Consider the following 21,343-nt stretch of genomic DNA (forward strand, 5'->3'; position numbering starts at 1 on the left):
AAGACAAAGTGGCAAGCTAGCTTCATAGCCTCTCCAAACACCAGCTGATTGATGATGCCCAGCATCCTCATGTTGTCCCGGCCCCGTCTACCAGGGTTCATCACGAATGTTTTCCTCATCATATCAATGCAGCTGGTTCTAGCTGTGTCAAAAGACTCGCTGAACTGGAGCAAGCTGGAGCAGCCGATCATACAAACGCACTGAACTAAGTTCTGTCTGAAGAGACAGGTTGAGGCAATTATATCCATTTGCTGTTCCTTCACAGTGTCGACAATACTCTGAAAGGAACAAGTTCGCGAGGAGCTATTTGTGAACTCTGAGGACATCACAAGACACCTGTCCAGCCAAGCAGGGCTGGTGTGTTCCAGTGAGTTGCTTGTCCACACAAACCCTACGTTATGCACCGCCTGAACCTTCTTTGTGTCCAGGAGACCAGTAGCCGGGTCACAGATCACGGTGTCACTCTCAAAAACACTATCGTCCAGGAGGTGCTTGAACTGGTTGGGCATGTTTGCAGAATCTCGGTCTGTACCACGTGTGCCCTTTTGCGTGTTGTGAGTGTCCTCAATCATTACAGTCCATGAAGTACGAATTTTCTTGTATTTGAATGACTGATCTGTGAACGAAGTCAGGTCCTCCATGCAGGTGGGTGTGATGTGAAACATGATTTTGATAACTTTGTTGATAAATGTTTTGCCCTCTCCTGCACCTGTGAAATTAAACAACATGAACCTCTCTATAGTGTAACGAGGCGCGGTATTGGTGATCACATAGTTTAACGTAGTGGATGCCTGGAAAAGCCGGTGGACTTTGAATGTGTCCACAAACATGTGCGAGATCAGAGCCTTGTCATAAAGCTTGAGTGCGTTGAAGCTGGAAGTTTCTAGGTGCCCCCTCACGCCCCTAGACAACATTGAGTACACGTTGGTACACCTCCTGCCAAGTGACAGAGCAGAATTCTCCCGAGACCCTTCGGTAAGTGAACGGAATTGAGCATAGAGGTCCTTGACTGGCTTGGGAGCACTGAACCGGCCCTCAGTCAGGCACGTGTACATCTTGTTAGCCATGGTCTCAAAGAGATGTGCGCTGTTCTCAAACTTGTGCTTAGCCTTCATCTCTGTGGCAAGGCGGTTCAGCTTTGCCAAGTGTGGGAACAGCCTCTCTATGGTCTCCTCCTGGCTCACCATTAGGAAAGGGTGGATAGGCGACGTGTTGTACAGGCAAGTGTAGCATGCTAAGCACTCCTGCGTGCAACGTGGAAAGCAACCACAGCGGAGTTTACGGAAAATACTGGCTTGTGCTGCATTCCTGCGGCATGCTGTAATGTCTTCCATCATCCTGCTCATTGTGCCTTTAGGCACCGATACATGCTTGTGAATCCTTATGTCTAGAAAGGCAGCAGGGTTTTCCCTGTTAATCAGCGAGACCATGTTGTACTCAAACACAATTAGGGACCGCACATTCACCAAACTCCCCTTGCCGCTTTCGGCTAAGTTGTTAACCACCCCTCGGATTTCATCTAAGAATGTCTCCTGTTCCTTGGCAAAGCAGCCCTGGGACAACAACTGTTCACAAGACATGGCATCCATCAGGGTTTTAAAGAGTTGCCTGCCGTCACCCTCACCACATGGGAAGTGTAAGTCAATGATCTCTGACAAGGACTGCCTCAGACCTTCCAGGCTTAGGTCCTGGATTGTGGCGGGTACGGCGTGTGCTCCGCGAGCCGAGATCATGGGAATGTACGCAGAGCCCATGAGCTGCTGCACCTTACTCTTTTCCATATTCTTTGAAACCAAGCTGTCGGACACACAGTGAAGGCAGTTGAACATGGCACTCATCTCGCCCTTGCTGTCACGCATGTTGATCATGGCATAGTTGAGTGAAGATATCCTGTGCTTCACTAGAGACAGCCTCATGAATCCAGCGAATGCCTCTTGGTGTACATTTTCCATAGTATGTTGTTCGTGTATATCAGTACTATTTTCTTCGTCTATATCAGTACTATTTTCTTCGTCTATGTAATTTGTATGTAACACACCTAAACTCCCCAACATTTCACTTTCCTCCATTTCGCTTTCCTCACTTTCCTCACAAGAGACCTCAGAGGAGGTCTCTTGCTCACTTATAGAAATCTGGACATCAGGCTCCTCAGACATGTCTAGCACAAAGCAAAAAAGAAGTGCCTCTGCAAAGTCCTCACGTATGGGCGATGATAGTTTTCCCACATCGCGATTCTCTATAGTGATTTGCAACACCTTGCCCTTGAAGCAGTAGGTAATGTACAACAGCAGCTGGAACAGTGCACGCTGCTTGAGCTCAAGCGCTGCAAAGCAGTGCATGTCAGTTGAGTTGTCATAGAGAAGGTTCTTCTCGATAGCAAGGAACATGACATGCCTTTCTTTGGGTAAAGCTACCTCAGGGAAAGCTGCAGTGCACCAGTTGCGTGGGGGCACCTGAGGTCCCAGACTCTCATCCTTGCCCTTACGAGGCATCCTAGGGATCCTCGTAAGGTTAAAGCCCCCTGCTGTATTTTAGACATTTTATTTTGTTCTCTCTTATCTATTTCTCCTACTGTGACTGGGGTGGAGCCTAATTCAATCCACTAAGTGAACACCGTTACCCGCCCACTCCCTGTAGATCCTCAAAAAGTTGTCAACATAGCAAAGCACAATTTTTTTCCACCATGGATGGCCCTTTTCCCTTCATGTCCATCTTCCCCGGCATGTACCCAACAAGGCGCAGTGTTGACACAGTTCAAGAACCCAGCCTAGTGGGTCTCCTCATAAAGTCTGTCATGTATGATCACGAGCTAAACAGCCTGCTCTGCAGGGCCCTGGTTGTGCACTCAATCAGCAAAGAGTCCCTACACAGCTCTGTCTCAATGCATGTGACTAACATCCACCCAGTGGTGGGCTATGATCTTGAGATTGAGGATTCCTCAAATGAGAATTGGGAGGGAGTCAGGACCAACTGGCAGCAGCATATGGTTGCTGATCCTGTACAGGTATTGGTCCGTCAGGACGATATCAAGAAGCAGGTGAACGCTCAGGTATTCCCTCTGGCTTCTGTGAACTCTGCAGACAAATATTTTAAAAAAGTTAAGGGAGCGCTGAACTTTGGTGATTTCAATGTAGAAAAAGGATATTATATGTCAAGTGATGGTAATGTCCCAGCACTGTGCATAGGCATAATGTTTGGCCGACTCTACTTCCTGCCAGTTGCAAATGTTGACTGGCAGAAGAAGAGCACCAAGATATCTCCACAGAACCTAATCTATGATCACGAGCTCTCTGAGGCTGAGGCTCTAGTGTTTGAGACAAAACATCGTGACATATTCTACAATGTCGCTTGCCTCCACATTGATACGGTTTACAAGGACAGATATAGAGATCCAACAACCCGGTGCATTATATTTGCGTCAAAATCCCCCTACTGCACAGAGAATAAGGTGAAAAAGCTCAATGCCAGTGCTCTCCAGTTGAAGCGAGAGTTGGAAGGAAAATTAAACCCACAAGGCTCATCACACGTGGATATCCCAAGTCTTCCCGAAGATGTGTCCGGAAAACAGCACGAGATTACCTGCCTTTCCATCGTGTCCCTGCGTGGGGACCGAGTCAAGAAGCCGGGTGAACACAGGAAGAGCCTGATGGTGTTCTACAACAAAAGCAAGGTGAAGAACGGCCCCGAGCTTGAGGTGAGCGCTGAGGTTGCACTTACTGCGGCCATCAAAGATCCAAAACGGATCAGGATCGTGGAGTGCAAAAACGAGTATTATCTGATTTGTCAGGTGCTCTTGGCACTGAAAGAACAGAACATCGAGCTGCTATACATGTACAACGCCGACTTTCACCTTAGGGTGCTTGAGCAGCGAGTTCAGTTTTACTTGAGCAGCTGTTGCAGTCACCATTACCACCTAAGTGCCGAAAGTCGTGGTAAGCTGCATACGCTCTGGTACGGATTGTTCGTTTCTGACAACTTTGGGAGCAGGATGAAGCCTGTGTTTCAGTTCGAGATGGTGCGTATGATTGAGATGTACGAATCAATGGTCACAGCGCATAAACCCTGTGTGTCCCATGCAGCTCAAGAGTTCAGGAATGGAAAAAAGAAGCTTGGCCATTTCAAGAGCAACAGCTGTGGTGCCAATGTGATCGACCTGTTCAGAATGGCAGGGACACAGTCCACTAAGTATTGCTGTCCCAGCATGAAACTTAACGACGTTGTCCGCTACGTCGTTGGCGACAAGAGACTGAAAAGGGGCTTAACGCTCAAGGACCCTAGAAAGCTGTACAAAGTATCGGAGGTGAGTGACTCTTGCAAGGACGAAATGATCCGCAAAGGTGGAAAGGATCTCTTCAAGGTGCTTGTCTACAACCTGCAAGACTCGCAGTTGTGCGCGAGGCTGGCCAAGGTGCTGGACCCAGTCTCCTCCCTGTTCCATCGCTGCCGCGCCACGCTCAACATCGACGTGATCGTACATGGCCGCTACAACACGTTTGAAGGCTTTGTGCAAAGCATACACGCCGTGCAGATCCCTCAGCTGAAGTACAAGTTGGATAACCTCAGGTGTGTCGCTGGTCCACTTGGGCGTAAACTGAAGAAACGAAAGCCCTGGACCATTGAGTTCAGCAAGGAATCATGCCAGGGCGGCTCTGTGTGCGATCCCATGACAGGGCTTCACTACTCAGGACCCGGCATGGGACTGGAGCTGTCTTTCGACTTTGCTAGCATGTACCCGTCGATCATGAGTGTGCTCAACGTATCTTTTGAGTCCACAGTACCTTGGCCACCGAAAGAGTTTGACCACGACCTCACCGGGTGGTTGTGCTACCACTGGGAGGCCGAGGGATTCAAGTGTGCATCTCTGATCATGAAGTATGACGACGTGGAAGGAAGCTTTGTTCGCGATGATGGTATCATGAACTCGTCCATGGAGCGATACTACAAGCGCCGTGCCGAGTACAAGCAGTTGCTTAGTGCGTCGGGGCTAAGCGAAGAGAAGCGAGCTTACTTTGAGCTTCTGGTGCTTGAGTGTAAGATCTTGATGAACTCCTTCTATGGCATTGCTGGTATATGCGGACCTCTCATCTCAGCTGCAGGCAGGCAGCAGATGAAGGTGGTCAAGGAGTGCACGTCAGAATGTTTTGATTCAAAGTGTACCATGGTGTATAGTCACACGGACAGCATCATGATGGTGGTGGGCTACGGACCCAAAGACCAGCCTGAGCATGAGTTACAAGACAGAGTAGACAATGTTCAGCCGGGTGCAGAGGGAGAGGGGCTGGCAGCATTTGCAGCACAGGCACGTGATGCAATCACTCAAAAGTTTGCCAGAACGGAGACAATGGTACCTAAATTCTGTGAATTTGTGCACAAGAGGATCATTGAGGATGTGCTTGGTAGACTTTATTACATAGGGCCTGGAAACTCTACACACCGAGCCTTCAGGGACCCAAAGTGTGGAGAAACGCTTGGGTACCCAACATACCTGGTCAAGATGTCTGACGGACCTGAACTCGATATAACTGGCCCCTTCGTGAAGAACCATAGGATCAATCTCAAGTACGAAAACAGCAGCTCGGTCATATGCTATCAGGCCAAGGGGATGTACATCAGCTTGAGCCACACGCTAAACCACGAGACGGGCGAGCTCGCGAAGGTGGCAGTGAAAAAGCGAGGCGTCTCAGTTTGCAAGAGTGTCCGCACTGCATGTGACGAAGCGATGGCCAACGTATTCATCGCCTGCGTGATGCGAGGTGACTGCCTGAAGCTGGAGCCCGACATCAGCCGATGCTTCTCCACCCTGCCCTGGCACCAGTTGAGCATGGGAGACTGTGTGTTGTTCAATCGCCGTAAGGTGCAGATTGACCGTGCCACGGGCCTATGGCTGGGATTGGTGGAATGCGAAACTGCACTGGACCGCCATAGGGTCGAGCTGGTAAAGGCAGTGGAGCTAGATGACGGGTTCACGGCCGTGTCTGTAACGCTCAGCAATGGTACCTATGCTGAGTGTTTTGAGGTTATGACGCTGTACAAGGACAAGCTATACTGCCTAAACCACCTCTTTTCTTCAGCAGAAGCCATACGAAGGGACCTGATTGCGTGCCATGCGGCAGAGCTAGAGGCATCTAAGTTAGCTTCTGGGTTCTTTCCATGGCACAGGCTGCTGAAATGTGAGAAAAACATCAACCTGAAACCGGAAGTGCTCAACAGGCTAAGGGTCAAGAGCACAAGCATCAGGACCACATACTTGGAAACAGTGAAGCACACACAGAATCTGCAGAAAATCACAAGTGTTTCATTAAGGCCATCCATGAGGCCCGGCGATGAAAAGGTAAAGCCTTGCGAGGCAGTTTTCTACAGGTACCCTCTGGATCTCAAAATCAAGACTGGCAGCTTAAAAGGTGGAGCAGAGGCAGAGGAGCCTAGGGGCAGCAAGAGGCCCAGGTGTTCATCTCATTCTGCAGAGACCGATAACGAGGGCCCAAGCAGCAAGAGACACAGGACCTCAGCTAGTTGCTATAACTCAGATGAACAAGATGGGGATCTGTTCCAAGCGAGCACAGTAGCCCAACAAGCAGCGGATGGCAAGCTGGAAAAGGTTACTTTTCCTCCCGGCAGCAACAACATGCTTAGCTCAAGGGTGCTGGTGAGCCGAGATGCCAAAATCTCCCTTATAAGCAGTCAATCCAATATGACCGCGTACTGTGTGGTGGATTACTGCCTGTCCCGCTACATGTACAGCCAAACACATGACAAAGAGACCATGGAGTCCTGCCGCAAGCACTTAGCCCAAAGGTTCAATGCAATTTCCGAACGAGTACAAAGGGCAAGTAAAGTGTTCCTGACCTTGATGAATAACTGTCCACTACACATGATCCCTAGCTGCGGGCGCCAGGAGCTTCAGAGCATTACAGCACGCAGGACCGCTCACTTGCGGTTCCCAGTCGATAAGCTGAAGCTGGCTGGTGTAGTGATCATCCAGGACATGGGCCTAAACCCGGACACTGTGTACCGGTCGGAGATTGCTGCCTTTGGCGCATTGCTGTCCAAAACCCTTCGTGAGGGCACCCTTAAGCTCACTGAAGATAGGCAAACTGACAAGGGATGCATTTCAGTGAGCGTGCCTCGGGTGCTGCTTGACAACGCCGGTATTTGTGCTCAAGGGACATGGATATCAGTGCAGGGGGGTGAGTTTGATGAAGGTGAGATACTTGACCTGACAGGAAGCCTGTACCAGGCAGTCATGGCAAAGCAGGTTTATGAGCCAGAAGCCTTTCCCATGTACACTGCTCCACTGCCTGACAAGGTCCTTGTCATCATGCCATATTACAACAGTGACCGGCAGGTAGTTCACCAGTGGCTTGTAACATTTGCTAAAAAAGGATGGTTGAACAAACAGAAACCCATGTATCACTGCATAGGATGCAAAAAATTCTTCAAGGAGCTGAAAGCTCTTCGCATTCCGGTTTCCAGGCTGGAGAAAGCAGTGTATGATGATTCCAAAAGAAGGAGGCGGTTCGGCACATGTGTTTCAGAGATGTCATTAGGGGCGTGGTATGGGATAGTATAAAACTTGTAACACAGCATCTGAAGGACAGACTCTGAAGGACAGACATCACATGTAACATTTTGTAGGACTCAAAAAATAAAACTAAAATTAAACAAGACAGATAAAATGCCTCGTTTAGGTTCTGTACAACAGAAAATGGAGTGTTTATTTGAGAGAACCATAGAAGACGGACCATCTAGCAAGCACAAGGACCAGCAATATAAGGTTGTCACAACAGAAAAACTGAATGACCTAGTGCTGAAATCTGACATTCACAGTGCACTTGTCACAGAAAAGGTGGATGGCACCTGCTGTTATGTTACAGAGTTCGAGGGTAAACCATACCTCTGGGCAAAGCGAGAACTAAAGCTCAAAGAACCTGAATGGGAACGGTTCAAAGAAAATCGCAGTGCACACCGCCGTGGTATTCGCGAAGGCTTCACATACAACATTAAGAAGGACTTTAAGAACATCCCAGAATATTGGATCCCTGCTCACGTTGGGGAAAATAAATCTGAAGTTAACAAATTTGGAAATGTCCTAGGTTGGGTTCCTGTACATGAATGTGACAAGTTGTACCCATTGCATTCTTCTGTAGTCAACCATGGTGCAGCCCTGGTTCTCAGGCAGAGCTCTGAAGAGGAAGTCCTGTTGGAATTGGCTCTGGTTCCACTGGCAGAACTAATGGGACAGACCCTTGAGCTAATTGGCCCAAAGATCAACGGCAACCCTTATAAACTGAACATCCGAATGCTGGTGGCTCATGGAACTCTGCTTGTGAAAAAACCTCCTTCTCTGAACCGCGAGCAGTTGCTTTTCTGGTTCAAGGATAGGCCAGAAGGGCAGATTGAAGGCATTGTGTGGCACTGTGCTGATGGAGCTATGTTCAAGCTCACTAAAGTGCACTTGCAGATGGACTGGAGAAATGTTCAGGACAAGTACCTTTGCACCAGGCCTGTGTTCATTAATGTTGACCGTGAAGGATTACCAGAGCACCAGCAGCATCAGTGCAGCAGCTGTACAGATGGAAAGAAGATGAAGAAGATGAAGGGTAGCAGCATGGAAATGTTTACTGCCTTGTCCAAGTTGAATGGAAGCCGCTTCTTGCGGCTGCAGGATATCATGAAATGATTGCAATGAAACAATAAATAAAGATCATAAAGTTTTGACACAATCTTTGATATTTTTGTATTCTTTATTTGATCTGAGTTACGTTACATGTTTTCGATTAAAAAGGAGGCAGTTGCTTTTATTGGCATCCTTAGGGGTGTGCTGAGCAGAGTATAAAGTGAATGAGATATATTGATTTAAATGAAAAAGAACAGGGGAACTGAAGGTTGATGCATAATATTTTGTGATAACATACATATATTTTTTTTTTACATCCACAATAAAAAGCAAAATAATTCATATCCTTGCCATATCCTCTTCACCACTCCTTACAGTTCCTGTGTTTCTACTTCCCTCGGTAAGCTGCTTCGCATACATTACGTAGCGGCCATAGTCCTCCTCGTCAAGATCATGTCCAACAGGGTCATCAGCGTCCCCCCATAGCAAAGTTTGAAGCCACCCCCAGGGAAAGTGTACATAGTTAGAGTTGCAGGCTTTGACAATGTTCATAGCGTTATATGTGACAGCTCCGCTTCTACCTACGGTGACGAATGCGCCTTCTACAAGCATGGTGTTCTGGTGATTGCAATGATCGATTACTTTATCTAGTGCTAAAGGGCACCTCTGAAGCTTACTCACAGCCACTGTCATCCTGCTAAGATCCTCTTGATCTTTGGAGAGGCAGTACGAGACACTTGGTTCAACAGGTAACTTTGCAATAAGCTCTATCATTGTGTTAGCTACGCTCGACATCCGAAACACATTACGCAGGATCAGTTCCAGACCCTGGCACACGGCTGCAGTGCTCAGACCGTTGTTCTTAGCAAGAAGAACGAGATGCTCCACTCTCGGCTGCTGAGCATCAAGCCCGCGAGCAAGGTCAAGCCGTAGGTAGCCACCTGGATTGAGCGGGTCATCGAAGTTGAGTACTGCAAAGTAGTGGTATACATCCGGCAAGAGCACTGGGCTGATGGAGAGAGATAGGATGTTGATTATGTCGCGCTTACCCATATGGTGTAAATTAAACGAAAGCGGAATCTGGCAAAAGGGCAGCTGCTCAAACGTTGCCACTCTTATGTGCTTTTGCTGCGTGCGCTTAATGTAGCTTTCTTCTTGCTTGAGCGCTTCCTTCTTGTCTACTCTAGCCACGGTTGTCAAATTCAGCTCATCCGGCACATAGACCTGAACCAATGCCTCGTTACTGTCGCAGAACATGTTCAACTGCCGAAGCTTAAGGTAGTTTGCTTTGCGGATGCCCGTATCATACAGCCCCAGCCTCTCAAGGACTGCCCTTGCAACCCAGGCAAAATGGGACTGGAAGCACTGTCGGGCACACAGGCTGATGTCCCTTGCCGTTATCTCTAGTGGATGGCGCAACTGAAACTTGTGGCTCAGACAGGTCTGGCTGTTGATCAGCGTGAGCATCAGGTACACTTTGCTCAGCTCGAGTTTGTTGAGCTCACATAGAACATCATCCCATATGACGATGTACAACTGCTTCTGCGGTGCATACGGGGAGCGTAGGGGAACCTCAGTTTGCTCCTTTGGTTCTGGGAGCCCTTCAAGAGCAGCCATAAGCTCCTTGAACTCCAAGGAGCTAACGTCCTTGTAGTCGGCCACATACATGTGCAGCCACGCCAGGGTGTGAGACTTAAGGTGCTTGTAGCAGAAATCCGCATCGCAAAACAAAAACTCAGGGCTCTGATGTGTGTTATGGTGTGCGTTTCTGATCAGTTCTATGAAAACATCAAAGGTGGAGGATATCACAGAATCATCTGAATCTTGCTTCACAAGAAAGGATTCAAAATTGTGCAGAACATCGAGTGTCTTCAAACAGGTTTCGGTGTAACAAGGCAGCACGCTAGTGGAACCACAGAGAAAACACAGTTGTTGGGACATTTTTCGTTTACTTGTTTGTTTGTTTTTGTGGAGAGATGGTGACTGAGCTACAAAAGTTTTCAGTGATCTATAATCTTCTCTTCTCAGCGCTAGAGTGTATTGCCAAAGTACTTGACTGGATAAAAAAAATGTGTTAGTATCAGAACCTAACCATCCAGCATGCACTATGGTGTAATAACAGAGGTGTATCCAATGGGCAGATCTATGTACTCAAGGAAAGTAATCCAATGAAGAGGGAGGTTGCGGGATTATCAATCAACCAGTTCAAACTGGGTTATCCCTAATATTAAGAAGAGCAGGTCAAACTGAGTACATTTGACAATTTGACTCTCAAATAAACTCAGTTTGACCTGAGAGAGAGAAAACACACAACACTTTGGTTTGTTTGAATGCAACCACATGTCCAGGCATGCTTCTTTTATAGTGCTCAACTGTCTAAGCCAGGACATCCAGTCAGAATACCAGTTTGACCTGAACTCAGTTTGACCTGACCCAAATACACCACACGTTTGTCAGAATAATACCTTAGAAGAACAAGTGGCCAGTGAGAGAACTATCTAAGCAAGGACATGTCTATTATTCATAGTTGAATTCGCACCCCTTTAGCTCAGTCACTTAAGTTACTCACATTTAAAAGAGGAAGGCTTAGGTTCTCTGCACTTTCCTAACACATTTACCATCTTTGGATCACACTTTGAGAACCACTGGTAAGTGACTGTGTCCAGCTGCAGCAGAGCATGCTATCCAATGGAAGAGGGGTTTGGGGAAAAGTTAACCCATGTCTATTGCAACTTGTAATAAAAAAATAATATCACATATCTTTCTGTTTAGTTAACAAATTGTTTTTTATTTAAACACCTATAATGTACAATAATAAAAAATGCATCAAACATAGATTTTGAGTATTGTGAGTTTTATTCATTTGTTTTTTCATTAAACACAAAAAACATCAAATTCTGAGATGTGTCTGTGGGTCATCATAGAGGTAGGCAGCATATTCCTCTAGTCTCATATCAGAGACTAGACAGATATCCATCAATATACGCCTCAGTATCACATCCTCATGAGCCTGTTGGGGCAGTGGGAAACTATCATCATTGTTGCCCTCGTCCTGGATATGCCTATTCTCCTCAATTAGGATGGTGTCATGGATCGATGCCAGTGATTTTCCATAGATCAGGTTCAGAGACATCTTCCCCCTTAACAGCCCAATCTTTTGTGGGCTCTCGAACATGAGCTTTACCGTTGCATTACCCTCGGTGAGAACACAAAAGTTTTCTGCGTAGCCAGAAACACACCGGTAGAGCTTGGCTACATGCTCAAAATTTCTCCGCGGTACGATGATGTGTCCAAACTCACCACTGATCTGTTCGTAAGGGTAGCAAAACTGGTCTGGTTTTACTAGGGAGAAATACATGTTCACCAGGGATTGCAGGGCAATGTCATCTTTGCCAATGCAATGGTCCTCTCTGGGAGTGCAAAAAGGTGACAAGGGGAAGCAGTCTGGATCATCAAGCTCTTGTTGTGGGCACTGTTGCAACATTAGCCCCTGATTATTTAGAATGTAAAATGCAGGCTCTTGGCAGCTCTCACACACAAACTTTAGGGTGTGATGCTGCAGCCCCTCTGTTATGGTGGGCAAGGTGCAACTGCCTGGAACCTGAATGTAAATCACTCTTGACATTAGGAAGCGAAGTGCGTTAATCACGCTCACCCTGTTGTCCTCCTCGTCCAAGGAGTAGAGGCGTTTGAATGGGTACTCATTGGTAGCTGCTGCAGGCGTCGGGAGCTTGCGCCTATCTGTGCTCTTCACCCACTCAGCAGGGCACATGGAGGGCTCACAGGTGAGCACCCTCCGGGCCTTGGAGTCCATGAGTGTGAACTTGACAGGCACCTCCCGGTGATCATCTTCAGCATAGGCTTTCAGTTCCAATCTCTCGACCATGAACAATGGGCTTATGCCATTAGCTCCCACCAAATGCTTCAGCGGGATTTGCACAAACATGGGAGTGTTGGCCTCACACTCTGTAATGTTATGGTCGATTAGAACCTCATTGATGGTGAAATGCATTGTACTGCTTGGTATGTCCTCACTACTTCACATTTTTTACTTAACATTTGTGTACATCAATAGGGTTGAGATTTGAACTTGCACAGAGTCTAACACACAACTCTGACCATGCCCTGCTAAACATGTGGGTTGAGATTTCCAACCTTTAATTTATCACTACTGTCACAACACGGAGGGTGATCTCTCCTCCCATAGGCTCTGTTCTTTGCTCTCCACTTCCCAAGGACCTGTGGTTGTTGTGCACCCATACACAGCAGTGGATCGCGCTGGTAGTTTTCGGTAGATGGGCGACAAGGAATGCCTGTCTAGTTTTTTCTCCATGGCCTTGCGAGTGAACACGATGAGAGCAAATATAATCAAGAGCAGTGCTAGAGTGCTCAGGACCAAGCAGGTCATGATCCCAAGGTCTTTCCACTCTGTGTGAAATTCCCACATTGTACACCCTTTTCCCTATACAAACCCAGTTTTCCCAATGTTTTCCCAGTAGCCATTGTTAGTAATTGTTAGTAAATGTGGAGGGGCTATGCAGACAGGAGTCTAAGTTGGATACAAATGCAGATGTTTCCTTTTTTGTTGAGTAAATGGGGAGGGGCTATGCAGACAGGAGACTAAGTTGGATACAAATGCAGATGTTTCCCTTTTTGTTGAGTCAGTGCAGCTTTGCACTCTAAAAAGGTAGAAAATGGAAGAGATGATAAAGCTTATAAAGAACTGGAAGGAGTTTACAACTATCCAACTCTCTAGACATCTACTAAAGGACCCGAAACGCGTGATCGAAGCTGTCCATGTAATGTTGACACTGGGCATGGTGGAGAGAAAAAGAGTGAAGGATGCGAAAGGCAGATACTATTACTGCTACAAATACACAGGCACTTACCAGCTGTGCCATGAAGACTTGCCAAAGTTCTCTAGAGCCACTCTGCAAATGATGACATCGCTGATCATTTGTGGCAGAGTACACTTGTCCCGAAGCTGCCAGATATATAAAGGTTGTATAACACGGATATTGCTCAATCTTGGCATCCTGAATAGGGAAACTGAAATGTGTCTTTCTTTTACTGAAGAGGGAATCAAAGTTTTGGAAAACTCCCAACACTTACTGCTTCAGTTGAAACAGGACATGGAAAAGAATTGCAGGTGTCGATGTGTTCACAATGTAGCAGCAAGTAAGCTCAGTGACAATCAGGAACTCCCATTTGGGTTTGACACTGAAACATTTCACAAAATATGCTCTGAGGTAATGGATGATCCTGAAAAGCATCTGCAGGCTGATGAGGACATGGAGAATAATTGCAGTCTGTGTGTTCCCAATGTAGCAGCAAGTAAGCTCAGTGACAATCAGGAACTCCCATTTGGGTTTGACGCTGAAACATTTCACAAAATATACTCTGAGGTAATTGATGATCCTGAAAAGCATCTGAGGGAATGAAAGTTCTGAATGGAGCAGCAAGTAAGCTCAGTGACAATCAGGAACTCCCATTTGGGTTTGATCCTGAAACATTTCACAAAATATGCTCTGAGGTTGATACTGAAAATATTCTGCAGACTGGCATTGCACTATGGAAGTATATCAATCTGTAACTGGGACTACCTCCGCATCAGTGGTGAAAAAAACGCATTTTGTGTTCAAATATGTCTTTCTTCATTAATCTGATCACTCTATATTTTTGTACTTAATATGTGTTTTGAATAAAATCCACCAACCATATTGTCTGGCTGTCCTTTTTATCTTTGTTGAAATGTAATTAGTCAGTGCACTTTTAGGGTTAGGGTTAGGACACATGTTTTTGTCCTAACACACCTTGAATCTATAAAAATGATTTACCCTTATACGTGAAACTTTCAGGCAAACTCAGTAGAAAGAGTTCTCACAGGAGTTTTCGAACCAAACATGTTTTGAAGTCAAACGGAGCTCTCATGCACCCACACACACACCACTAAAACAGCCACCTGACAGGAGCACACAAACAGCTTGCGGATCCCTATTTTATACCTAGGCTATTTTCTTATAACATATATGGACATGCATCAACATAGTGTAAAAAACATAAACTGTTACAAGAGCTCCATTTGACTGCAAAACACGTTCCTTTCCAACAGACTGGTTCCTCCGAATACTCCCAACTGTCAAGTGAGCTTCGTTCGACCAGAAAACACGTTTCATCGTCGGAGAGACATGTCTTGGTTTGAAATACATCTGCAATTATCAAAGGTTGCAGTTACTTTTGGCACAGGAGGGTCTGTGGTGGGGGAGGAGCTTAAACAGGCAACTGCTGTGCTGGAACAGCCCATCCACTATAAACATTAGTTGGCAAAACAAGCCCTATGTGCTTTCCATTGCTTTGGTACTGGTTTGGGAGGATGCAGTCTGCTTCTAGCTCACCACAGGAAGAGGAGCATAAGATCCTGAAGCTTGTGGAGCTGGTGAAGGAGGACAAGATGCAGTCTGTTTGTAGATCCAGCAGGGACTCTCATGGCAGATGCAGTGGAAGTGGCAGCTGCAGCTGTCTACAGAGCAACAGCTGCGAAGAAGAAAGTGCAGATTTTGAAGATATTTTGGTGGTGCTGACTGGGGATGAGAAACCCCCCAAAAAAGAGCCAAAAATTGATCTAAGCTCAACACAGGAAGAGAAGGATCCTGTCTTGGAGCTGTTGGAGGGGGTCAATGCAGTGCTGTCTGCTTCTTCACAGGAAGAGGTGCATAACGAGCTGGTGGACGCGATGCGCTCTACTTGTATCTCAACACAGGAAGAGGAGCATAACGATCATGCCGTGGTACTGATGGAGGAGGACCAGGCAGTGCTGTCTGCCTCTAGTTCATCAAAGGAAGAGGAGCATAAGGATCCTGTCTTTGAGCTGGTGGAGGAGGACCAGGCAGTGCTGTCTGATTCTAGTTCACCACAGGAAGAGGTGCATAACGTCCTGGAGCTGGTGGACACGATGAAGTCTGCTTGTAGCTCAACACAGGAAGAGGAGCATAACGATCATGCCGTGGTACTGATGGAGGAGGACCAGGCAGTGCTGTCTGCCTCAGGATCCTTATGCTCCTCTTCCTTTGATGAGCTGGATCACTGCCTGATCAAACTGATCAACCCACTTGATCAGGCAGTGTTTGTGAGCAGCTATGAAGGATATCCCAGTAGGAGATCGATCTCCAGCTACAAAGACAAACTTCAACAAATACTGATGAGTGATATCCTATATGTCCTCCAGTTTGTTTCTGAACATGGTTTAGTTGATGACACGGACTACATAACTGTCAAAACAATGTGTAACAATGACCCAGCCCTGGCAGTTATTGCACTCCTGGAAAAGATCATGGTCTACGGGGAAGACACTTGCAGTAGGTTCCTGCAAGTGCTGCAAGAGACAGAGCTGACAGAAACGTTTCCTGATTTGAAAAAAATGCCTTGGTACAGTCCTGGAGACATGGCTAGCACCGACACAGGCTTGAAAGTTGTAGCGATGATTCAAAAAAACAAGATGACACTTCAAACTGTCCTGATGTCAGATATCAAATATGCCATCCAGTGTGTTTTTGAATTAGAGGAAAGACCATTGGTGTTCAGGGAGTACTCCCAACTGATGGATATCTCTGACCCTTACGAAGCAGCAATGCAACTCCTGGACAAGCTACTTGGCAAGGGTGAAAAAGTTTGCCATGCGTTCCTGTCTCTGCTAGGAGACAAAAAACTAACAGACACCTTTCCTGATCTGAAGAAGAAAATCCCATCGTACAGTCTTGCAGCAATGGCTTGCACTGAAACAGCCGGAAAGAGACTTATTTACATGCAAGGCATGACATTCAAAGATATTATAAGAAGAAACAAGGTCAAACTGATAAGCATCCTGCTCGAAGATGTGAACTATATCTTCCAGTGTGCTTATTCATCCGAATTGGTTACCCACAATGAGTACTACAAGCTGTCGACAATCTCTTACCCTTCCGAAACAACTATGGAGCTCTTGGACATAATGATGTGCAAGGGTGAAACAACTTGTGAAGTGTTCTTGTCTATGTTACAAGAGAATCGAGTTACAGCGAGGATACCTGACCTGAAGACAGTGCCATGGTACAGTCCTCAAGCCGCCGGACAACTGGAGACAACTGGAGAGGAAGCAAGTGAGATGATAAGAAAAAACAAGGTGACACTTCAAGCTATCCTGAGCTCAGATATTGAGGTCACAGGTGTTGTCCTCAACCTTCTTTATGGACGAAACATAATCAACGAAAGTGAGCACATTAGACTGATGAGATTTTGTGCCTGTATATACGTAGACCCAGCCACTGCAATCGTGGACAAAATGATGAGCAAGGGTGAAACAACTTGTAAGGCATTCCTGTCTCTGCTACAAGAGACAGCTCTAATACAAAGGTGTCCTGCTCTGAAGACAATGCCATGGTACAGAACTACAAGTGTCCCTGCTGCCAGTGTGTGTGAAAAAAGTGTCAGGGCAAGAGTCCCTGCTGCCAGTGTGCGTGGAAAAAAAGTCAAGTCAAGAGTTAAGGGACTGAAAAGAGGAGACCGACTATATACGGTTTATGAGCAAACAGAGCAACACGGAAGAGCCAGTCTTAAAGTCATCAAGAAATGAACCTGACATCCAATCCATGATTCCATGAAATCCATGATGAACCTTATCCGACTCTGACTTTTGTATCTGCAATGTCACATGTGTAATCCAAAACATATTGAACTAATTAAAATGAATTTGGAACTAAATAATAAAATCTGCAAATAACAAAGATTGTGTCTATCTGGTGTTATTTATTTTATTTTATTCTTATTTTTTTGTTTTCCTACAGCAGAAAATTCCCTTTGCACACACACAGCCCTGCAACCCCCTGCAGGTTAAGTTGTGTATTTGACAGTGGGACCCTGATTCTAAAACACCCCCCCCTGCTGGTTGTTTGAGTTTTCAGTAGTAGTATTTTAAATGTTTAATATTTTTATTGTTGTTGTTGTTGTATTTGTGTGTATGTATTTTACATGCAGTTGATGCAGAAGTGATATATTTCCCTATGCTTGTTAAGTGTTTTTCCCATCTTCCTCTCCTTTACATACCAGATGTGCAAGTGTCAATGTGTGCTTGACAGCCTTTAGACTACAGTTTTACACCATGGAACCCTGGGCACTGGAACCTGTGGTCCTGCTCCCCCCCTGTTTTTGGCACCCGGCCAAGAAAAACATGCGCCCACTTGTGGCGGTCCGCGGGACAACCAGCAGCCAGGGGAGACTGGGTAGGTTCCCTTTTGGGCCTAGGTTCCCTTTTGGGCCTGTCTTGGGGGGGGGGGGGGGTGCAGGTGTGCTCTGGGGGCAGGGAATTCCACCCCTGACCAATGCCCTCTGCTGGACACTTTTTGAACAAACTTTAATTCAAAAATGATACAATAGCGCCCTCTGCTGGACAACACCCTGCGGCACAACCCTCCTACACCACCTTCCAGAACTTTCTCTCAAACTCGCCGCCGCCCTCTGCTGGACACTTTTATAGAGGGTGCGCGAAAAATTCACTTTTTTCAGCACACAGCCAGTCAATGTGTGCTTGACAGCCTTTAGACTACATTTTTACACCATGGAACCCTGGGCACTGGAACCTGTGGTCCTGCTCCCCCCCTGTTTTTGGCACCCGGCCAAGAAAAACATGCGCCCACTTGTGGCGGTCCGTGGGACAACCAGCAACCAGGGGAGACTGGGTAGGTTCCCTTTTGGGCCTAAGTTCCCTTTTGGGCCTGTCTTGGGGGGGGGGGGGTGCAGGTGTGCTCTGGGGGCAGGGAATTCCACTGCGTGGAAAAAAAGTCAAGTCAAGAGTTAAGGGACTGAAAAGAGGAGACCGACTATATACGGTTTATGAGCAAACAGAGCAACACGGAAGAGCCAGTCTTAAAGTCATCAAGAAATGAACCTGACATCCAATCCATGATTCCATGAAATCCATGATGAACCTTATCCGACTCTGACTTTTGTATCTGCAATGTCACATGTGTAATCCAAAACATATTGAACTAATTAAAATGAATTTGGAACTAAATAATAAAATCTGCAAATAACAAAGATTGTGTCTATCTGGTGTTATTTATTTTATTTTATTCTTATTTTTTTGTTTTCCTACAGCAGAAAATTCCCTTTGCACACACACAGCCCTGCAACCCCCTGCAGGTTAAGTTGTGTATTTGACAGTGGGACCCTGATTCTAAAACACCCCCCCCTGCTGGTTGTTTGAGTTTTCAGTAGTAGTATTTTAAATGTTTAATATTTTTATTGTTGTTGTTGTTGTATTTGTGTGTATGTATTTTACATGCAGTTGATGCAGAAGTGATATATTTCCCTATGCTTGTTAAGTGTTTTTCCCATCTTCCTCTCCTTTACATACCAGATGTGCAAGTGTCAATGTGTGCTTGACAGCCTTTAGACTACAGTTTTACACCATGGAACCCTGGGCACTGGAACCTGTGGTCCTGCTCCCCCCCTGTTTTTGGCACCCGGCCAAGAAAAACATGCGCCCACTTGTGGCGGTCCGCGGGACAACCAGCAACCAGGGGAGACTGGGTAGGTTCCCTTTTGGGCCTAGGTTCCCTTTTGGGCCTGTCTTGGGGGGGGGGGGGGGTGCAGGTGTGCTCTGGGGGCAGGGAATTCCACCCCTGACCAATGCCCTCTGCTGGACACTTTTTGAACAAACTTTAATTCAAAAATGATACAATAGCGCCCTCTGCTGGACAACACCCTGCGGCACAACCCTCCTACACCACCTTCCAGAACTTTCTCTCAAACTCGCCGCCGCCCTCTGCTGGACACTTTTATAGAGGGTGCGCGAAAAATTCACTTTTTTCAGCACACAGCCAGTCAATGTGTGCTTGACAGCCTTTAGACTACATTTTTACACCATGGAACCCTGGGCACTGGAACCTGTGGTCCTGCTCCCCCCCTGTTTTTGGCACCCGGCCAAGAAAAACATGCGCCCACTTGTGGCGGTCCGTGGGACAACCAGCAACCAGGGGAGACTGGGTAGGTTCCCTTTTGGGCCTAAGTTCCCTTTTGGGCCTGTCTTGGGGGGGGGGGGGTGCAGGTGTGCTCTGGGGGCAGGGAATTCCACCCCTGACCAATGCCCTCTGCTGGACACTTTTTGAACAAACTTTAATTCAAAAATGATACAATAGCGCCCTCTGCTGGACAACACCCTGCGGCACAACCCTCCTACACCACCTTCCAGAACTTTCTCTCAAACTCGCCGCCGCCCTCTGCTGGACACTTTTATAGAGGGTGCGCGAAAAATTCACTTTTTTCAGCACACAGCCAGAGGCACAGTCGCGCACACACAGCCTTGCAACCCCCTGCAGGTTAAGTTGTGTATTTGACAGTGGGACCCTGATTCTAAAACACCCCCCCCTGCTGGTTGTTTGAGTTTTCAGTAGTAGTATTTTAAATGTTTAATATTTTTATTGTTGTTGTTGTTGTATTTGTGTGTATGTATTTTACATGCAGTTGATGCAGAAGTGATATATTTCCCTATGCTTGTTAAGTGTTTTTCCCATCTTCCTCTCCTTTACATACCAGATGTGCAAGTGTCAATGTGTGCTTGACAGCCTTTAGACTACAGTTTTACACCATGGAACCCTGGGCACTGGAACCTGTGGTCCTGCTCCCCCCCTGTTTTTGGCACCCGGCCAAGAAAAACATGCGCCCACTTGTGGCGGTCCGCGGGACAACCAGCAACCAGGGGAGACTGGGTAGGTTCCCTTTTGGGCCTAGGTTCCCTTTTGGGCCTGTCTTGGGGGGGGGGGGGGGTGCAGGTGTGCTCTGGGGGCAGGGAATTCCACCCCTGACCAATGCCCTCTGCTGGACACTTTTTGAACAAACTTTAATTCAAAAATGATACAATAGCGCCCTCTGCTGGACAACACCCTGCGGCACAACCCTCCTACACCACCTTCCAGAACTTTCTCTCAAACTCGCCGCCGCCCTCTGCTGGACACTTTTATAGAGGGTGCGCGAAAAATGCACTTTTTTCAGCACACAGCCAGTCAATGTGTGCTTGACAGCCTTTAGACTACATTTTTACACCATGGAACCCTGGGCACTGGAACCTGTGGTCCTGCTCCCCCCCTGTTTTTGGCACCCGGCCAAGAAAAACATGCGCCCACTTGTGGCGGTCCGTGGGACAACCAGCAACCAGGGGAGACTGGGTAGGTTCCCTTTTGGGCCTAGGTTCCCTTTTGGGCCTGTCTTGGGGGGGGGGGGGGGGTGCAGGTGTGCTCTGGGGGCAGGGAATTCCACCCCTGACCAATGCCCTCTGCTGGACACTTTTTGAACAAACTTTAATTCAAAAATGATACAATAGCGCCCTCTGCTGGACAACACCCTGCGGCACAACCCTCCTACACCACCTTCCAGAACTTTCTCTCAAACTCGCCGCCGCCCTCTGCTGGACACTTTTATAGAGGGTGCGCGAAAAATTCACTTTTTTCAGCACACAGCCAGAGGCACAGTCGCGCACACACAGCCTTGCAACCCCCTTCCAATGGTATGTAGTTCACATCTCGTTGGGCTGATGACAGGCAGAGTCCAGCCACTGCCAACAAGCAGACACACCACAGAGCTCTGACGTGACTCGCCTTCATGTTGATGACAACTGCAACTGACAACCACTTATTTTATGGGTGGTGCATTTACTTTTAATAAGCTCCACCCTCCATAAAAAGCAGTTGAAGATGC

The 21,343-nt window shown here is 47.0% G+C and overlaps 1 protein-coding gene across 1 annotated transcript; it reads left to right on the forward strand.

The window, feature by feature from the left end:
* Positions 1-7,705: 7,705 nt before the first annotated feature.
* Positions 7,706-8,680, forward strand: LOC308098655 (RNA ligase 1-like; the record flags this gene model as incomplete). The annotated part of the gene is made up of 2 exons (XM_080447063.1): positions 7,706-7,883; positions 8,148-8,680. 2 exons carry the CDS (start codon positions 7,706-7,708, stop codon positions 8,678-8,680), a joined length of 711 nt encoding a protein of 236 aa, XP_080303189.1.
* Between the last annotated feature and the right edge of the window lie 12,663 nt (positions 8,681-21,343).

The sequence above is a fragment of the Gymnoscopelus braueri genome, assembly GCF_963280865.1.
Source record: "Gymnoscopelus braueri genome assembly, chromosome: 13".
Lineage (NCBI taxonomy): Eukaryota > Metazoa > Chordata > Actinopteri > Myctophiformes > Myctophidae > Gymnoscopelus > Gymnoscopelus braueri.